This window comes from Lonchura striata, chromosome 26 (assembly GCF_046129695.1).
Source record: "Lonchura striata isolate bLonStr1 chromosome 26, bLonStr1.mat, whole genome shotgun sequence".
NCBI lineage: Eukaryota > Metazoa > Chordata > Aves > Passeriformes > Estrildidae > Lonchura > Lonchura striata.
In genome coordinates, this window is record NC_134628.1 from 1031217 (window position 1) to 1045992 (window position 14776).

Here is a 14776-nt window from a genome sequence, read left to right on the forward strand (position 1 = left end):
AGCAGCACTGCTCCTCCTGGGACCTCTGCCCACCCATGCACTCCTTCCCAGGGAGGCTGCACAGCCTCAGGCCCTGCCCTGAAGTGTGAAAAAGCTGCAAGGGCAGCAGGCAGGAATTGTTTTCTGTCAGAACCCCGGCCTGGTTCAGGGGTTCTGTGTGGTGGAAAAGTCTCTCCTCCCACCCGAGCTTCCAAAGAAAACTCAGCAGCCTCTTGTTTGGTCTCAAGGCAGTTTATTGCAAATTACCTAAAAGATTTTCTCCTTGAGCTGCTGTGGTTTGCTCCCAGCTCAGGCAGAGGCACACACACACCCTGACATCCTCTCTGACTCCCGACTGCTTCTCCCCACCCCTGGGCTACTGTTATCTTTTATATGGTGCATTACATGATAAATGTTCACAGTTTTTCCCAATGCCCATTACCTATATTAAATGGTGCTTTTCTATCTTTTATACGGTACATTACATGATAAATGTTCACAGTTTTTCCCAATGCCCGTTATCTATATTAAATGGTGCTTTTCTATCTTTTATATGGTACATTACATATTACATGTTCACAATTTTTCCCCAATGCCCATTATCTATATTAAATGGTGATTTTCTATCTTTTATATGGTACATTACATGTTACATGGTTACAGTTTTCCCCAATGCCTATTACCTATATTAAATGGTGATTTTCTACTCTAAACCAACCTGTGAGTGCCAACATCACCAAGAACATGGAGGTGAGGAAGAAGAAAGAGGGAGGACAGGGCAGGCCCAAATCCCAAATCCATCTTAAACCCTCTGACCCCCATGGACAAAACCAAAACCCCCTGTACAGCACTCAGAAATTCTTCCCTCTACTTCATGACTACTTCTACTCCAATATCTAAACTTTTGTGACTTTTTATTCTCCCTTCAAAGTTGGTAACTCATTCCATGGCTCAAACCCAAAATCAGAGCTGTTTCCAGCTGTGCCAGGGTCTCAAATGCTTCTGACCTGGGCCCGGAACATCCAAAAATGTCTGAGGGACATTTTGAGGGGACATTTGGAGTTCCAGGAGTTCTCGCGCCCGGCGCCGCCGCTCTGTTTGTGTGCTGGGTGACCCCGAGCCAGCTTCCCTCACGGAACAGGGATTTCCTGCACATCCTCGCCCTCCTGCCTCTCCACAGGAGTGGTTTTTTTTATTATTTTTTCCTCTTTCCTTCCTCAAAACTGGGCCCAAGGGCAGAATTCCCAGGCTGGCTCCTGGCTCGGAGCTGCTGGCACCACACCGAGGCTGCGGCCTTGGTGATTTTGGGGGAGGTGTTGGGTTTTTGGGACAAAATGCCTTTTTGCTGGGGGTTTTTGGTGTGATCTTCTGCGGGTTTTTTTGGTGTGATGTGGGTTGTTTATTTTTTTGTGATCTGAGGGTTTTTGGTGTGATCTGCTGAAGGTTTTTTTACGGAATCTGAGGGTTTTTTTCTGGGATCTGCTGGGGCTTTTTTATGTGATCTGTTGTGTGTTTTTTGGTGTGCTCTGCTGGGGTTTTTTTGGTGTAATCTGAGGGTTTTTTGCATGATCTGCTGGGGGTTTTGGTGGGATCTGCTGGGTTTCTGTGTGATTCTGCTGAGGGTTTTTGGTGTGACCTGAGGGTTTTTTTCTGGAATCTGCTGGGGGTTTTGGTGTGATCTGCTGAGGGTTTTTTGTGTGATCTGAGGGTTTTTGGTGGGATCTGCTGGGGTTTTTGGTGGGATCTGAGGGTTTTTGGTGTGATCTGAGGGTTTTTTGTGTGATTCTGCTGGGGTTTTTGGTGTGATCTGAGGTTTTTGGTGGGATCTGAGGTTTTTGGTGTGATCTGAGGTTTTTGGTGGGATCTGAGGGTTTTGGTGGGATCTGAGGGTTTTTTGTGTGATCTGAGGTTTTTGGTGGGATCTGAGGTTTTTGGTGTGATCTGAGATTTTGGTGGGATCTGAGGGTTTTTTGTGTGATTCTGCTGGGGTTTTTGGTGTGACCTGCTGGGGTTTTTGGTGTGATCTGAGGTTTTTGGTGGGATCTGCTGGGGTTTTTGGTGGGATCTGAGGGTTTTTGGTGTGATCTGAGGGTTTTTTGTGTGATTCTGCTGGGGTTTTTGGTGTGATCTGAGGGTTTTGGTGGGATCTGAGGTTTTTGGTGTGATCTGAGGGTTTTTTGTGTGATTCTGCTGGGGTTTTTGGTGTGACCTGCTGGAGTTTTTGGTGTGACCTGCTGGGATTTTTGGTGTGACCTGAGGGTTTTGGTGGGATCTGAGGTTTTTTTGGTGGGACCTGCTGCCCTTCAGCCCAGCCCCACGCCCGGGCCCTGCCCCGTCCCGGTTTCAGCGTGGGTCCCGTGTCCCAGCCGGGGGCTCGGGCCGGCTCTGCCTTTTCCCTCTCCCTCCTCCAGGCTGGACTTGTCTCCCTGCACCAACCTCCGCATCTCCTCCCAGGCCTCATCCAGGTGCCGGCAAGGACGGATCCAGCGGAGGAAAAACCCTGCGAGGGAAGGAGCTGGCCTTAGCTGCGCCCTGCGCTCAGGGACTGGGATTGCTGTGAAACCCGAGGGGTTTGGGCACACAAAATGCAGGTTTTAGGGACGGCACGATGGCCATCAGAGCTAAGCAGGAGCTCTGAGATTTGTCAGCAGAAAAGTTGTACAGGAAGTAGAAAGAAAAGTCAAATAAAACAAGAGTGTATTAGTGGTTAGGTGAAATAGCTCGCTGAGTTATAGAAAAGTATATTTGGTGAGAGATTAGGAAGTTCTAAGCTTAATGATAGAGTTCCGTGCATTGTATCTTAAAGTTTATAAGCAAATATTGTATTTAAAATAAGAGAGTATTGTTTTAATGCAAGGTGTTGATATATATTTATATTTATACTTATATTTATGTTTATATTTATAGTTATAGTTGTAGTTATATTTGTATTTACATTTGTACTTATATTTGTATATATATTTTATAGTTATATTTTATACTTATATTTATTGTTGTATTATATTTATATTTATTTATAGTTATGGTTATGGTTATAGTTATAGTTATATTTTATAGTTATATTTATTTATATTTATATGTCTATTTTATATTTTATATTTATATTTTCTATTTATAATTATATTTGTATTTTATATTTATAATTATATTTGTGTTTGCATTTATACTTATAGTTATGGTTATATTTACAAATATTTATAAATATTTATAATTTTATACATATTTATATAGTAATATAAACATTAATATATAATATATAAACATAAATATATTATTAATATTTATATATTAATATAGATTATAAATATTTATATATTAGTAGATTATAACTATTTCAATATTAATATAGATTATAAATATTTCTATTTCAATATATTATAAATATTTATATATTAATATATTATGAATATTTCTATATTGATATATTATAAATATTTCTATATTGATATTATAAATATTTATATTTATATTATATTTATATTTATATTATATTTATTTATATTTATATTTACATTATATTTATATTTATATTATTTCTATTTATATTTATATTTATATTTATATTTATATTTATATTTATATTTATATTTATATTATATTTACATTTACATTTATATTTACATTTACATTTACATTTATATTTACATTTACATTTAATTCAAATGTGTATTTACACTGATTAGCTAGAACTACTGTCACTATATTTTTTTCCCCTGTGCGTGACTAGCCAAGAAGCTTTTCCATTCTTTAAACCCATTCAATCCTTGTGCTGCTCAGGCTGGGAGCTGCCGCGCCGCTTCGGGAGGAGGCCGCTCACCGTGCCACAGCTGGATGCCCTGGGGCTGCACGCAGGGCCACAGGGGCAGCGGGTTGTGTGAGTAGAGGGGGTTCAGGTACTTGTGCTTCTCCTCGGGCTGCTCCAGCCGGGCCCACAGCGAGGGCGTGCGCTCCCTCAGCCTGCACAGCCTCCTGCGGGACACGAGGGACACGCCGCTGCTTCGGCGGCGACACGCAGGGGCCTGGCCCCACTCCTGTCGGAATCCGTGCTATTGATGATCCTGAGGTTCTAAAAATTCTGTCTTTCTGCCCCGCTGCCAAAGCAGAAGTCATTATTTGTGCTGGTTCCAAGGTTGTTTATTCTGTTGATCTCTCACGTGTTCTGCTGCCCTGCCCAGCTCTGTCCTGCAGGGCAGCGTGTGGGGCTCTGCCCTCAGTGGGATGTGACAAACATTAAATACCAGAAACTCCCTGGGCTGCATTTACAAGAACGTGCCAATATCTATCATCTATATTGAACAATGTGTCCCCAACCTAAACCCAGTCTCCAGTTTATGGTATATAATGTTACAAACATTATATCTGGTACATAATGTTACAAACATTTTACACCAGAAACTATGTGTGCTATATTTACAATAACATGCCAATATAACATCCCTCAGTGGGATGTTACAAACATTATATATTAAAAATTACTGTGTGCTGTATTTACAATAATGTGTCAATGTAACATCCCTCAGTAGGATGTTACACACATTAAATACCAGAAACTAACTGTGCTATATTTGCAATAATGTGCCAATATCTATCATCTACATTGAACAATGTTTCCCCAGCCTAAACCCAGTCCCAGTTTATGGTATATAATGTTACAAACATTATATCTGGTACATAATGTTACAAACATTATACACCAGAAACTCCCTGGGCTGGATTTACAAGAACGTGCCAATATCTATCACCTACGTTGGACAGTGTGTCCCCAGCCTGAACCAACAGAAAAATGCCAACACCACAGTGAGACATGGAGGGCATGAAGAAGGAGAAAAAGGACAAGGCACACCCAATTTCCTCCAGCTTGTCCTCTTTGGACCCCTCATCTAGAATCCTAAAATTTTGCTTTTGCACCCGTGCCACACTTAATTATTACTGATATCAAACACTCAAAGATGGTAATTCATCCTGTGAGATTGAAAACTGTTTTCCATGGACAGAGATCACAGCCAGTGTCTCTGGGGGCTCTGGACAGAGACACTGTCTGTGATCTCTGCCCATGGTCCCAGGGCAGCCAGAGGGAATCTCTGGATTCCATCACACACCCACCTCTCCTTCTCGCTGTTGCACAGGAAGGTGCCGTAGGCCGAGGCGTAGGCGTTGTCGAAGAGGGTGAGGAGCAGCTGCTCCCCGAATTCCAGGGAGAAGGGGAACTGCCGGCTCAGCTGCCACACGCAGTCGAGGAAGAGGAGGAAAACCGGCGCCTCCCGCTTCCCTCGCGCCGGCGAGGCGGCCGAGCGGGCGCAGCGCAGCTGGAAGGGATGCCCGGCCTGCCCGCGGGGAGGTTGGGTGAGGACACCCAGGTGAGCTGGCACCCTCACCCTCCTCTGCATCACAAAAACAACTCTCACCTGGATCCACTCCCGCTCCAGCAGCGCCTGGAACCCCTCCAGGGTGCGGCAGGCCGGCTGCAGGATGAGCTGGGCCAGCGCCGTCACCAGCAGCGTGGTGTCCGTGCCCTCGGCGCCGTGCACCAGCACGCTGCAGCCCTCCCTGTTGGGAAGGATGGATAAATAGAATTATTCATAAATACAGCCAGGATGAAAACAATCCCCCCACTGGTTGGACAATGCCCTTACCTATGGGTGGGTCCAAAAGTCAAATGGACTGTTCAATCTCACCCCAATGTACGGTTCACCCTGCACCTGTAACCCTCCCCTGAAGCATCAGGTGTCTGTGACCCCATTGGGCCAAGTCTTGTTCCAGCCCACCTTGAAGCCCCCTGATAAGGGGTCTCCGAGGGGCTGGACGCTCTCTTGGAACTTCCATTCTCTTGGAACTTCCCCTCCTCTTGGAACTTCCCCTCCTCTTGGACCTTCCCCTCTCTTGGATCTCCCCCCTCATAGGATCTCCACCCTCTCCTGGAGCATCCTCTTGTCTCTCCCCTCCCCATCCCCTCAAGCCTGGCCCCGTGCTGCATCTGGCAGCTCAGGGCAGGACCTTTCTCCACCCCTGATAAACCTGACACCCCAAGAGCCGCCTGCAGAGCTCTCTCATCTCCATTCACCCAAACCATCCTGGAGCCCCGCGCTCCCTACACCTCCCTGTGGGCATCCCGGTGTCCTCGGGCACGGGGGGCTTGGCACCGGGGGGGAAAGGCGGGCGAGGCTCGGCCCCCTTACCTGTCCAGGCACTGGGCAGCCAGGCAGGCCGTGCTCAGGGCGGCCTTGACGTGGCCGAGCCAGCGGCTGCTCTCCAGCCGGCCCAGCCAGCGCTCCACGCTGGGCGCGGGCTCCCCGCACGCTTCCACCAGCCTGGCGAAGCTCTCCTGCAGCGGGCGGCCCCTGCACGGGGACAGAGGCGTCGTGGCATTGTCCCCGTGTCACGGGGGGACAGAGGTGTCCCCGTGTCACAGGGGGACAGAGGTGTCCCCGTGTCACTGGGGGACAGAGGTGTCCCCATGTCACAGGGGGAGACAGAGGTGTCCCCATGTCACAGAGGGGGACAGAGGTGTCGTGGTGCTGTCCCGTGTCACAATAGGGGACAGAGGTGTCATGGCATTGTCCCCGTGTCTCAGGAGGGGACAGAGGTGTCGTGGCCCTGTCCCTGTGTCACGGGGGGGACAGAGGTGTCCCCATGTCACGGGGGGACAGAGGTGTTGTGGTGCTGTCACAAAGGGAGACAGAGGTGTCGTGGCGCTGTCCCCATGTCACAGGGGGGGACAGAGGCATTGTGGCCCTGTCCCCGTGTCACAATAGGGGACAGAGGTGTTGTGGCCCTGTCCCCGTGTCACGGTGGGGGGACAGAGGTGTCGTGGTGCCATCCTCGTGTCACAGCAGGGGACAGAGGTGTCATGGCCCTGTCCCCGTGCCACAGAAGGGGACAGAGATGTCGTGGCGCTGTCGCTGTGTCACAGAAGGGGACAGAGGTGTCATGGCCCTGTCCCCATGTCTCAGGAGGGGACAGAGGTGTCATGGCCCTGTCCCCATGTCTCAGGAGGGGACAGAGGTGTCGTGGCCTTGTCCCCATGTCACAGAGGGGACAGAGGTGTCGTGGCCCTGTCCCCATGTCTCAGGAGGGGACAGAGATGTCGTGGCCCTGTCCCCATGTCACAGAGGGGACAGAGATGTCGTGGCCCTGTCCCCATGTCTCAGGAGGGGACAGAGGTGTCGTGGCCCTGTCCCCATGTCTCAGGAGGGGACAGAGATGTCGTGGCCCTGTCCCCATGTCTCAGGAGGGGACAGAGGTGTCGTGGCCCTGTCCCCGTGTCACAGGGTGGGACAGAGGTGTCATGGCCCTGTCCCCATGTCTCAGGAGGGGACAGAGGTGTCATGGCCCTGTCCCCGTGTCTCAGGAGGGGACAGAGGTGTCGTGGCCCTGTCCCCGTGTCCCAGCAGGACGGCAGCCGGTCCTCACCTCTCCAGGGCGCGGTGCAGCCGCTGCCACCGCGGGTAGCAGGAGCGGGGCTCGGTGCCGCCGCCGCTGACGCGGGCCTGCTTGGCCGCCTGCGCCGAGCGCGTGTCGACGATGACGCCTCGCTCGCCCTCGGCCACGACCGTCCCCAGGAGCTGCTCGTCCTCCAGGCAGCGCCGGCGCTTGGGCCCGGGCAGGGGCTGGCTGCTGCGGAGCAGGGCCTGGGGAAACGGGGCACGGCCGGGTGGGACTCGGGTAAAGAGAGAAACGAGAGTTTCCAACCAGGCAGAGGCCTGGGAAAGAGCTGGAGAAAATGTCAATAATTCTTTGTCTCTCTTGTTCACATTGTTTATAGTTAAGTTCTATCACTGTGTGTCAAGCACTGTACACCAATGCTTCGGCTTGTTTTCACTTCAGGACCAATGGAGTTGGTCCTCACAGAGCTCTGTACAAAAGAGCAGGGGTATTTTGAATAAACCAGAGTTTTACTCTCAAGTTTTATTCCATTGGTCCAACGGAGTTGGTTCTCATGGAGCTCTCTATAAAAGAGCACTGTATTTTAAATAAACCAGAGTTTTACTCTCAATTTTTTTTTTTTCCATTGGTCCAATGGAATTGTTCCTCACGGAGCTCTGTATAAAAGAGCAGTGTATTTTGAATAAACCAGAGTTTTACTCTCAGTTTTTTTCCATTGGTCCAATGGAGTTGGTCCTCACAGAGCTCTGGATAAAAGAGCGGGGTATTTTGAATAAATTGGAGTTTTACTCTCAGTTTTTTCCCATTAGTCCTCACAAGCTCTGTATAAAAGAGCAGTGCATTTTGAATAAACCAGAGTTTTACTCTCACAGCCTCCTGATCAGTCTCCTCATTCCCATCCTGCTCCACAGTGACATCTGGGCATGTCCAGCCTGGAGGAGAGAAGGCTCCAGGGTGGCCATAAAGAGCCTAAAGGGGCTCCAGGAGAGCTGGAGAGGGATTTGGGACAAAGAATGCAGGGACAGGACACAGAGAATGGCTTCAAACTGGCAGAGGACAGGGATGGGAGGTTGGGAATTGGGAATTGTTCCACGGGAGTGTCTGAAGAGGCTGGAATGGAATTCCCAGAGCAGCTGGGGCTGCCCCTGGATCCCTGGCAGTGCCCAAGGTCAGGCTGGACAGGGCACGGAACAAGCTGGGACAGTGGGAGGTGTCCCTGTCACGGCAGGGGTGGCACTGGGTGGGATTTAAGATCTTTTCCAACCCAACTCTGGAATCCTGTGAAGGGGGAATTCCCCATTTCTGAGGGGCCCGGGGGCAGGGGGGCTGGCAGAGGGGCAGAGGGAGATAACAGAGGGATATGGGGGTGGCAGGGGGACATGGGGGGATGGCAGAGGGGCAGGGGGGGATGGCAGAGGGGCAAAGGGGATGGCAGGGGGGCAGAGGGGGTGGCAGAGGGACATGGGGGGATGGCAGAGGGACAGGGGGAGATGACAAGGGGCAAGAGGGGTGGGCAGAGGGGCTGGCAGAGGGACAGAGGAGCTGGCAGAGGGGCAGAGGGACATGGGGGTGGCAGAGGGACATGGAAGGATGGCAGAGGGGCAGGGGGCTGGCAGAGTTGCTGGCAGAGGGGCAGAGGGGGATGGCAGAGGGACAGGGGGAGATAGCAGAGGGACAGAGGGGGTGGCAGAGGGACAGAGGGAGATGGCAGAGGGGCAGGGGGGATGGCAGAGGGACAGGGGGGATGGCAGAGGGACAGAGGGGATGGCAGAGGGACAGGGGGGATGGCAGAGGGACAGAGGGGATGGCAGAGGGACAGGGGGGATGGCAGAGGGACAGGGGGGATGGCAGAGGGACAGAGGGGATGGCAGAGGGACAGAGGGAGATGGCAGAGGGGCAGGGGGGATGGCAGAGGGACAGGGGGAGATAGCAGAGGGACAGAGGGGGTGGCAGAGGGGCAGGGGGGATGGCAGAGGGACAGGGGGAGATGGCAGAGGGACATGGGGGGATGGCAGAGGGACAGAGTTGCTGGCAGAGGGGCAGAGGGGGATGGCAGAGGGACAGGGGGAGATAGCAGAGGGACAGAGGGGGTGGCAGAGGGACAGAGGGGGTGGCAGAGGGACATGGGGGGATGGCAGAGGGACAGAGGGGATGGCAGAGGGACAGGGGGAGATGGCAGAGGGGCAGGGGGGATGGCAGAGGGACAGGGGGAGATGGCAGAGGGACATGGGGGGATGGCAGAGGGACAGAGGGGATGGCAGAGGGACAGAGGGGATGGCAGAGGGACAGAGGGGATGGCAGAGGGACAGGGGGAGATGGCAGAGGGGCAGGGGGGATGGCAGAGGGACATGGGGGTGGCAGAGGGACAGAGTTGCTGGCAGAGGGGCGGCACGGACTCACGGTGCCGTTTTTGGCGTGGAAGTAGCTGAGGACCGGGAAGCGCCCGCCCTGGCGGAACCGCGCCGCCTTCGCCACGGTGTCATCGGCCACGGCCGCGGGCACGATCACGGCGGGCGGGTACGAGGGGCAGGCGCTGAAGTCGCGGTTCACGGCGCTCAGCCGCCACCGGCTCGTCTGCGGGAGAGGCGACATCAGCGGCGGGGCCGGCGGGGCGAGGGGAAGGCACCGCGTCCCTCCCGGGCGGGCTCACCTGTCGGGAAGGATGGATAAATAGAATTATTTATCAATAATACAGCCGGGATGAGAACAATCCTCCCTGCTAGCCGCACAACGCCCCTGCCTATGGATGGGTCCAGGGGCCGAGTGGACTGCTCCATCTCACCCCCCAAAATGTGCGGTTCACCCCGCAGCTGTAACCCTCCCCTAAAACATCAGGAGTCTGTGGCCCCATTGGCCCGAGCCTTGTTCCAGCCCACCTTGAAGCCCCCTGATGAGGGGTCTGCGAGGGGCTGGACGCTCTCTTGGAACTTCCATTCTCTTGGATCTCCCCCCTCTTAGGACCTCCACCCTCTCCTGGAGCATCCTCTTGTCTCTCCCCTCCCCATCCCCTCAAGCCTGGCCCCGTGCTGCGTCTGGCAGCTCAGGGCAGGACCTTTCTCCACCCCTGATAAACCTGACACCCCAAGAGCCGCCTGCAGAGCTCTCTCATCTCCATTCACCCAAACCATCCTGGAGCCCCGCGCTCCCTACACTCACCTGCGCGGCGAGCTGCTGGAAGAGGCGCTCGGGGGCACACGGGTGCCAGCCCTGCCGCAGCCGCAGGCTCGGGGGGCGGTGGAAGAACGGGTACAGCATCATCACCGAGTCCACCGAGGAGAGCGCCTGCGGCGGGGCACGGCGGCTGTCACAGCGAGCGAGCTCTGTGCCCCTTCCCCGGGACCCCGGGACTCTGATCTGATACCCCTGGACCCTCCTTCCTGCCCCGACCCTGCCCAAAGTCCATACAGACCCCTGACATTTCCTGTTCTGCTCTTTTGCCCTTGGACACCACAGAATAAAGAGAGCTGAACCAACGTATCTGGGGTAAGAGCCTCTTTTGGGAATCTTTACATCTCCGGACATTCCTCCCCTCACAGCCTCGGATCTCTGGGCCAGCTGATATTCAGGGCTGTGTGAGGTGGGGAATGTCAGAAGAGGACACTCAGGTGAGACATTCTCACTCTGCAATTGCCTGAAAGAAGCTTGTGGCCAGCTGGGGATTGGCCTCGTGTCACAGTGAGCTCCTGGCACTCTGTGTCCCTTCCCCAGGACTCTGATCTGATACCCCTGGACCCTCCTTCCTGCCCCGGGGAGAGCCAGGGAAGCCCACCCTGCCCAAAGTCCATACAGACCCCTGACATTTCCTGGTCGTGCTCTTTTTGCCCCGCTCTCCACATGGACACCACAGAATAACGAGAGCTGAACCAATGTATTTGGGGTAAGAGCTTCTTTTGGGAATCTGCATTTCCTGATATTCCTCCCCTCACAGCCTCGGATCTCTGGGCCAGCTGATACTCAGGGCTGTGTGAGGGGTGGAACGCCAGCCGGGCTGCTCGGCTGGCACGGCCGCCGTGTGCCAGCGCTGCCGGAGCCGCGTGTTTGCCCGGTTGATGCCAGAGCCAACGCGGCAGCAGCGCTTTGCCCCCGGCCGAGCCACCCTTTGCTGCCCTCGGGCTCACCTCGATGGAGCTGGCGACGTTCAGACACTCCTCCGTGCCCGGGATCTCCAGCTGCAGCACCTTCAGGTCCTTGCAGCGCAGAGTGATGCTGCCGGAGGAGCCGCACACCCTGCGGGACGGGGACGGGGGGTCGGGGATCAATTGGGGGACACGCGGGGACAGCCCCGAGCTGCTCTGTCCCCCCACGGGGGCTGTGCCGGACTCGAGGCTCTCCTGTGGGTGGCAGAGAGCCGAAAAAACCAAACCTGGTGTCCCGCAGGGAGCCGCCGGTGCGGGGGGGGTGGTACCAGCCTAAATTCTGCACTCTGGGAACGAGAGGAGTCAATGCCCGCCCTGCCCCGCGTGGGAGGAGGAGGAAGAGGAAGAAGAAGAGGAAGAGAAAGGCCACGGCAGCGCGGTGCCCGTGGGGTGGGAGATGTTGGGGGGACATCCTCCAGCTCAGGCAGGGGTGCCAGCGACAGGGACAAGGCTGGGGACAAATTCACCTTTTCTCCACGGCGTCCACGTTGCGGATGAGCAGCCAGAGCTCCAGGTCGCCGCGGGGCCGGGAGGAGAGCAGCAGGTGGTGGCTGGTGATGCACAGGGTGCCCCGCACGTCGGGCAGCCCCTGTCGCGACAGCAGCACGTCCTCCACTGTCGCCGTCTTGATCAGCTCCGAGAACTCCATGGGCGCCTCCTCGGCCCGGCCCGGGGGGAAGGAAAAAAGGAGAAAAAAGGGGAAATCCTGCGGCTCCCGGCCCTGCCCTGCGCGTCACGCGGCGCCCTGCGGGCTGTCCCCGCTCCGTGGTGGCGTTGTCACCTCCCAGGCAGCGGGGAAACTGAGGCACGGGGCGCTGGGCTGGCTGGGTCTCCCCAGGAGCGGATTTTTGGGGGGAGAACGGGGATCGCAGGGAGCAGCTCCCGGTGCTTCCTCGCCGCGTTGGGCTGCACCCCCCCGGTACCGGCCCCGACACGAAGCTGGCAGCGTCCCCACGGGCTCTGCTGTCCCCAGAGCCACCCCCGGGGCTGGGGAGGAGGACGAGGAGGAGGAAGATGAGGAGGGTGGCGGTGCTCCTGCCCGGCCACCCCTCTGCTCACCTGCTCGGGCTGGGCGGCCGGCGGGGAGCTCAGGGCGCCGGCAGGGAAGCGCCGGCCATGAGGAGAGGAGATTTTTTTTGGGGTTGCAAGAGGGAATTTTGGGCGCAAGCAGAGGACCTGGGGGCACAAGGAAGAGCCCCGGGCTGCGAGGAGGGGATCTGGGGTGCGAGGAGGGGATTTGGGGGTGCAGGATGGGGAGTTGGGCACCCCGGGGTGGAAGTGGCGGTGGTGGCGGCGATGTCCCCGCACGGCCCGGCCCGGCCCGGCCCGGCTGGCGGATGTCGGGTTTAAGGTGGCCCGGCCCGGGGGGACGCGGCGATGCCGCCGGGGCTGGGGGTGTTGGGGGGTCCCTGCGTGCGGAGGGGACACGGGGGGGCCGTGGGAAGGGACACGCGAGGGGACAGCGGGACTCGAGAGCAGCGCCGGGGGAGCACGGGGGGTTTGGGGGCTATTTTGGGGGGGCTGGAGGGGACGGGGGTGGGCACGCACGGGGCAGGTGGGACCCGCGGGGTGCAGGGGAGACCCCTGAGCCACCTCCGCTGCCCCTGGAGCCCCGCGGGCACGGGGGAGGTGGCACAGGACGGATCCGGGCGCGGCTCCACCTTAAGGTCCCGTCCGGGTGCGGGACCCCGGCTGCCCCCCGTGGGCACCCCACCCTCCCCCCGTTTCTTTTTCCTTCCTCGGGCTTTTTTGGGCACTCCCCCCCACCCCAAGAAGCGGGGAGGGGCGGCTGAGCCCGGGGATAAATCATTCCCGCTCCTCCGTGCCCGGGTGAAGGCTCCGTCCGGGAACGGGGAGTCTCTTCCGAGGCGGAGACAATGGTGTTAAAAAAGAAAAGGGAAAAAAACAAAACAAAGAAAAAAAAAAACCACATAAAAACCCAAAGGCAACAAGCCAAAAATATTCCTCTGGATAAGGAAATGCCTGCCCATCGCACTTGGGGAGGATAAATAGCCGGGAAGCGGGTGCAGCTGGGGTGGGGTGGGTGGTCGTGCTCAGGGTGGGGAGCTGTTGAGGGGGCACAGAGCGGCGGGGATTTTGGGCAGAGCTCTGCTTTGTCCCGCCATGGCTTTCGGGCAGCTGGAATTCAAGGAGCTGGGCGAGGAGGAGCCCACCTGGGAGGAGGAGAACCTGGAGAGCCTGAAGGCGCTGGCGGCCCGGCTGCAGCTGCAGACGCGGCGCCCCTCGTACCTGGAGTGGCAGGCCCGGCTGGGGGGGCAGCGCCGGGGCACCCCCGGGGCGGAGCGGAGCCCCGGGCACCCCCGCGAGCAGCGGGACGGGGCCGTCCGTGGCTTTGCCAGCGTGGAGGCGGCTCTGGAGTGGCTCAGGACGGAGCTGGTGAGTGGCACGGGGACAAGGAGCGGGCTGGCGACACCGCGCCCGACCCCGGGCGACGCGGCGGGGCGGCGGGGGGCTGAGCTCCTCTGGGATTTTCCCGAGATTTTTTCCGTGGCTCTGCCGTGCCACAGCTCCCGGAGCCCGCACGGCAGCCGGGGGTCGTGGCTTTGTGGGGGTCAGCGCTTGGCACCCCCGTCCTGCCGCTCTGGGGGTGGCACGGCGGGCAGGAGCTGCGCCGGGGCTGTGCCCAGCCTGGCACCGCGGGTTGTTCGCGGGGGCTGTGCCCCGGCCCAGCGCCGTCCCCGCTGCCCGGGCAGCCGCTCCCGCTCCATGGCTGCTCCCTCCGGCCCCCAGCGGGAGATGCAGGCCCTGGACCAGCGGCTGGCGCAGCAGCTGATGCGGCTGCGGGCGCGGCTGCAGCGGCTGAAGGTGGAGCAGGCCTGCCGGCAGCACAAGGAGATGCTGGACGACGCCACCTTCATCCTCGAGGGCTGCGAGGAAGACTCGGATCTGCTGTGCACCATCCCCCCCAAGGCCGCCTTCCTGCTCTCCACGCCGCTCAAGCACATCGGCGTCACCCGCATGAACATCAACTCCCGCCGCTTCTCCCTGTGCTGAGCACCCCCCGCCCCTCCCGAGGGCACCCATGGGTGCTTGGGGTCCCTCAGGACTCGGGGCAGTTCGTGCTGCCCCCAGGGTGATGCTGCTGCCCCGGGACACCGGAGTGCCACCATCCCCCGGGACACGGGATTGTCACCATCCCCTGGGACACGGGAATGTCACCATCCCCCGGGACACGGGATTGTCACCATCCCCCGGGACACGGGAATGTCACCATCCCCCGGGACACGGGAATGTCACCATCCCCCGGGACACCGGAA

General features: G+C 56.6%; 2 protein-coding genes across 2 annotated transcripts; one reads left to right on the forward strand and one right to left on the reverse strand.

The window, feature by feature from the left end:
* Positions 1–768: 768 nt before the first annotated feature.
* LOC110475361 (myotubularin-related protein 9-like) lies at positions 769–12173 on the reverse strand. The gene is made up of 10 exons (XM_021539454.3): positions 11966–12173; positions 11481–11589; positions 10519–10644; positions 9763–9936; positions 7390–7607; positions 6156–6317; positions 5385–5526; positions 5083–5303; positions 3797–3948; positions 769–2479 (listed from the first exon to the last, which is right to left on the reverse strand). The coding sequence occupies exons 1-10, from the start codon at positions 12145–12147 to the stop codon at positions 2283–2285; spliced, it is 1683 nt and encodes a 560-aa protein (XP_021395129.3). The 5' UTR covers positions 12148–12173; the 3' UTR covers positions 769–2282.
* Positions 12174–13535: 1362 nt separating this feature from the next.
* Positions 13536–14513, forward strand: FAM167B (family with sequence similarity 167 member B). The gene is made up of 2 exons (XM_021539385.3): positions 13536–13895; positions 14250–14513. The coding sequence occupies exons 1-2, from the start codon at positions 13623–13625 to the stop codon at positions 14511–14513; spliced, it is 537 nt and encodes a 178-aa protein (XP_021395060.2). The 5' UTR covers positions 13536–13622.
* Positions 14514–14776: the final 263 nt, after the last annotated feature.

Bases quoted from the DNA above. Each gene is read 5' to 3' on its own strand.
- LOC110475361 (XM_021539454.3), bottom strand. From the start codon at position 12,147: ATGGAGTTCTCGGAGCTGATCAAGACGGCGACAGTGGAGGACGTGCTG. The intron at 11,590-11,965 runs GTGAATTTGTCC...CCCGTCCCGCAG, and splicing joins GTGGACGCCGTGGAGAAAAG to GGTGTGCGGCTCCTCCGGCA. The intron at 2,480-3,796 runs GTGAGCGGCCTC...CTTCCCTCGCAG, and splicing joins GGGCATCCAGCTGTGGCACG to GGTTTTTCCTCCGCTGGATC.
- FAM167B (XM_021539385.3), top strand. From the start codon at position 13,623: ATGGCTTTCGGGCAGCTGGAATTCAAGGAGCTGGGCGAGGAGGAGCCC. The intron at 13,896-14,249 runs GTGAGTGGCACG...TCCGGCCCCCAG, and splicing joins AGTGGCTCAGGACGGAGCTG to CGGGAGATGCAGGCCCTGGA.